This window comes from Notothenia coriiceps, unplaced genomic scaffold (genome assembly GCF_000735185.1).
Source record: "Notothenia coriiceps isolate Sejong01 unplaced genomic scaffold, NC01 NC01_scaffold00030697, whole genome shotgun sequence".
Taxonomy (NCBI): Eukaryota; Metazoa; Chordata; class Actinopteri; order Perciformes; family Nototheniidae; genus Notothenia; species Notothenia coriiceps.
Window position 1 is genome coordinate 7,962 of NW_011363398.1, and position 4,013 is coordinate 11,974.

Below are 4,013 nucleotides of genomic sequence, written 5' to 3' on the forward strand. Positions count from 1 at the left end.
AGATTATTATCAGCTTTCTTTTCTCCTCCTAATTCACCACATCCAAGTCATAACAGCTCCATCTAAACTCCACAGGGGGGGGGAGGGGAGATGGGGGAGATAGCATCGCGTGCAGGGGGGTGCGCGTGCATTGAGATGCATGAGTCTGGGAGGACCAATAGGAAGCCTCTCCTGTAGAGACCTGCCCTCAGATGACCACCGACCCTCAGAGGTCCCGCAGCATCCTCTACATCCGGGCACTTTACACTCAAACCTGCAGCGAGAGGACATGAAGAGAGACTGTGGAACTTCTCTCAGGACTTAACAAGGTAAGAATCTTCTTTTTAATATTTATTTGCACCATGTTCTCTTGTTTCTAATTATTTATTCTCTGTATGTTTATGTTGCATTGTTTGCAGAAAGTTTATTGATAAAATTACGCTGTGGCTTCTGTGCATTTATCAATTAAATCATTTGAAAATACGCATTTATTTAAAAAAGTAGAGTTCATTGGGACGTTTTTCCTCTCTGCATTGGAACTTTTTGCATGTAATTTTAGAGAAGATAAAATGGAAATTACGCACAACACCCCTATCTTAATTTCTCCTGTTAGTTGTAACTATTCTCTTTGGCTCATATTGCTCCAACATGTCTCCTTCTCATGTCTTCATTTATTTTCTAGCTTGACAGTAATGTGAGGTTTATAAAAAGCCTTCTAAAGATCGTCCGATTTCTTTTGGAGTTCCGCACGCTCTCATCTCCACTTATCCTTATTTCTCCTGTCAATTATAATTTACTTTAAGCTCATACTCCTCCAGCAATTCCCTTGGCTGATTAAAGTGCATTGACGGTATTAGTGCAGTCTGTAAAACGCGAAAAAATAATATAAACTCCGGTTCGTCCAATTTCTTTTGGGAATTACGCACGCTTCCTAATTTCTCCCGTTAATTGTAGGTATCTCCTTAGCTCATATCCTTCCAATATGTCCCTTCCTCTTGTCTTTATTTTCTTTCTGCATTGGCAGTACCGTGGGTCTATAAAAGGCTTCATTAATGCTGACCTCTGCTCCGGCTCTCTGTGTGTAATTGGTGTCGTGACCCTGGTTTGTCTCTATTTACTGGCTGCCTGCTAAACGCTTCTTAAAAACATCTGATGTGTGTCCTCTCAGCTGGAAATACTGCACCGTGTGCCATCCCGTTAAACCGTGCACTGCTTTTACTTAACATGCAATAAAGCTATGTACAGGATTTTAAGTAGGGGTCTGGAGGACGTTTTCATTTTTAAATATTTTTTAAAAAGTCCGGATAAGTTGGAGGCTTGATTCGTTAACAAAATATGTATCCTTACAGGAATTGCGGATCAATTTCGTTTCGTTTTAAATATTTAATTTGGATCCTGTGTGCTATTTCTATTCCTTCCTTTGAAATATGTGTTACTGTGATGCAAGCGTACATTGTTAGACTATGCAAGGAGGGAAAATATCAGAATAAGACGGAAATAAAACAAAGAACATTTGATTTTAATATATCTGCATTTCCTGATTCAGTCGAGGTTCATCCAATTTAGATCCAAAGTTATTCTTAGTTGTGTTTTTGGAAAATTAAATTAAAAGGCTCTCTTATATTATAAAGAAATCAATCCAGGTGTGGTCAGCCTATTTCTTTTTTGAGATTTTAAGGACTATTAAGGTTAATAATTTAAAAAGGAAATGCTATGGTCAGCCTCTATTGAGCCTTCCGTGGATCATTTGAGACACCAGACCAAAACAAACAAAGAAACCACATTTTCTTATACATCTTTCCTCATTCGGTCGAGGTGAATGCAATTTTACTGAGATTATTTTTACCTCTATTTTGGATATTCCTTTAGGCTTCCTCACATTTTTAAAGAAAATCAATCCAGGTGTGGTCAGCCTGTGTCTTTTTTTAGATTCATTAAACTTTTATAAGGACTGTTCGGGTTACTCATCTAAAAAGAAAATCTATTTGGTCAGCCTCAATGGATTATTTGAGACAAACAGGGGAGTGAAAACCCCCAAATAAGATAAACAAAGAACATCATATTTGATATACCTGCTTTTCCTCATTAACTCGAGGTCAATGCAATTCTACTGAGATTATTTTTAGTTCTCTTTCGTATTTGTTTAGCCTTCCTCGCATTTTTAAAGGAAATCAATCCAGGAGTGGTCAGCCAAAACAAGACCAACAAAACTAAATAAAACTAAGAACCACATTTTTTTAATATATACAGTATATGCTTTTCCTGATTCACTCACAATTTTACTGAGATTATTTTTACCTCTATTTTGGATATTCTTTTAGCCTTCCTCACATTTTGAAAGGAAATCAATCCAGGTGTGGTCAGCTGTGTCTTTTTTTAGATGTCTTGCATTAAACTTTCATAAGGACTGTCAGGGTTACTCATCTAAAAAGGCTTCAATGGAGACTGTAGTGGATCCTTTGAGTCAAACAGGGGCGTGAAAAAACCCAAATAAGACCAAAACAAACAAAAACAAAGAAAGAACCACTTTTTCTTTGAATAAATCTGCTTCTCCTCATTCTCTCGGGTTAATGCCGTTCCCTGATATTATTTGTACCTCTATTTTGTATTTCTTTTAGGCTTCCCCTATTTGAAAGGAAATCAATCAGGTGTGGTCAGCCTGTCTTTTTTTAGATTTCTTTCATTCATCTTTTATCCCTCTCTCTCTCAGGTCTCCCCCTCCTCATGTCGGTGTCCCTGTCCTCCCTCCAGACCTCCATGATGATGATGAAGGGCTATCCTCTTCATCACCCTCATCATCGTCCTCTCCCCCATCCTCATCCTCACCCCCAATACATGGACTTCTTCCAGCACAACCTGCTCCACCCTCTGAAGTCTTTGGGCCGCCTGGTTTCTGACTCTCTGCAGGGAGGAGGAGGAAGAGGAAGAGGAGGAGGAGGAGGAGGAGGAAATCCACCTTTCAATCTTCAGGAACACATCCTCACCTCCTCCTCTTCCTCATACCTCACCTCAGATTTCTGCAGTCCGCTCAATGAAAGCATCTCCTCTTCCTCCTCTTCCTCCCCGCCCAAAGACACCCTCCTTCGGCCTCGCAGCGCAGAAATCTCCGGGGAGAATCGGAGTTCTTTTAATTTCAGCGAGGAGCAGCTCTTCATGGTTCTGTATGGATACTCCGGGGGTCCGGAGAGGAGCGGGGGCCACGCCATCTCCGGACTCACCCTGCCCGAAAAGACCGGTGAGAGAACGGAGGAAATTATAGAATAGAATCCTTTATTTTCATTCTGTCCAATGAGACGAGAGCTGCTGCTTTCTTTAAGGTGCCATCAAACATACAAACAACAAGCATGCATACTTCAACATGCAGATAGAGTTAAAGTGCAGGAATATATCGGTTTAAGTACAAATAAATATGTTTGAATGTGTGTACAAATATATATATATATATATATATATATAATACTAAATATATATATATACTATATAATATATATAAGGCCTATTGTGTCAGTGCAAGCGGAGTTCAGTGCAATATCTTTAAAGTCTGATTGTCTTGCTTGAGAATGCTCATTTAAGTGAACTAACTATATCAATCTTAAAATGTAGCAAACATTTTAATTTAAATACTAGAAAAACAAATATCCACTGGTCTGTTGACTCTAGAGAGATCCTGAATGATTCTAGGTTCATCTTAAGGTTAACTTAGCTATAGTTTTCTTCAATGTAACGGAGAATTAAATTAAAATACTAGAAAAAAGGTTCAAAACAACATACCACTGCTGTTTGGAACGAAGGCAACTTCTAATTATTCATTATATTCCAGTGATCATCACTACCCTGCTTAAATGACCGCCCCAGACAAACTCATGACAACCTTTTCTTCCAGTTCCTGCCTCTCACCACTTACCAGGCTGGAACAAAGAGGCACTCCTGGAGCTTCAGCAAAGGTAAGGTAGCCCTTCATCATAATCGCTGCTTTCATTGGTCCTGCGGGCTCCTCATGCTGTTGTGCTGATAGCTCTAAAAGGCTGTTCTCT

The 4,013-nt window shown here is 39.4% G+C and overlaps 1 protein-coding gene across 1 annotated transcript in view; it reads left to right on the forward strand.

The window, feature by feature from the left end:
• Positions 1–230: 230 nt before the first annotated feature.
• The window catches only part of prdm14 (PR domain containing 14), an 11,105-nt gene continuing 7,322 nt past the window's right edge, over positions 231–4,013 (forward strand). Inside the window, exons 1-3 of the mRNA XM_010787563.1 lie at positions 231–308; positions 2,690–3,214; positions 3,863–3,923. Of these exons, the coding sequence (XP_010785865.1) occupies positions 2,704–3,214; positions 3,863–3,923 (572 nt within the window). The 5' untranslated portion in view covers positions 231–308; positions 2,690–2,703. The remainder of the gene's footprint in view (positions 309–2,689; positions 3,215–3,862; positions 3,924–4,013) is intronic.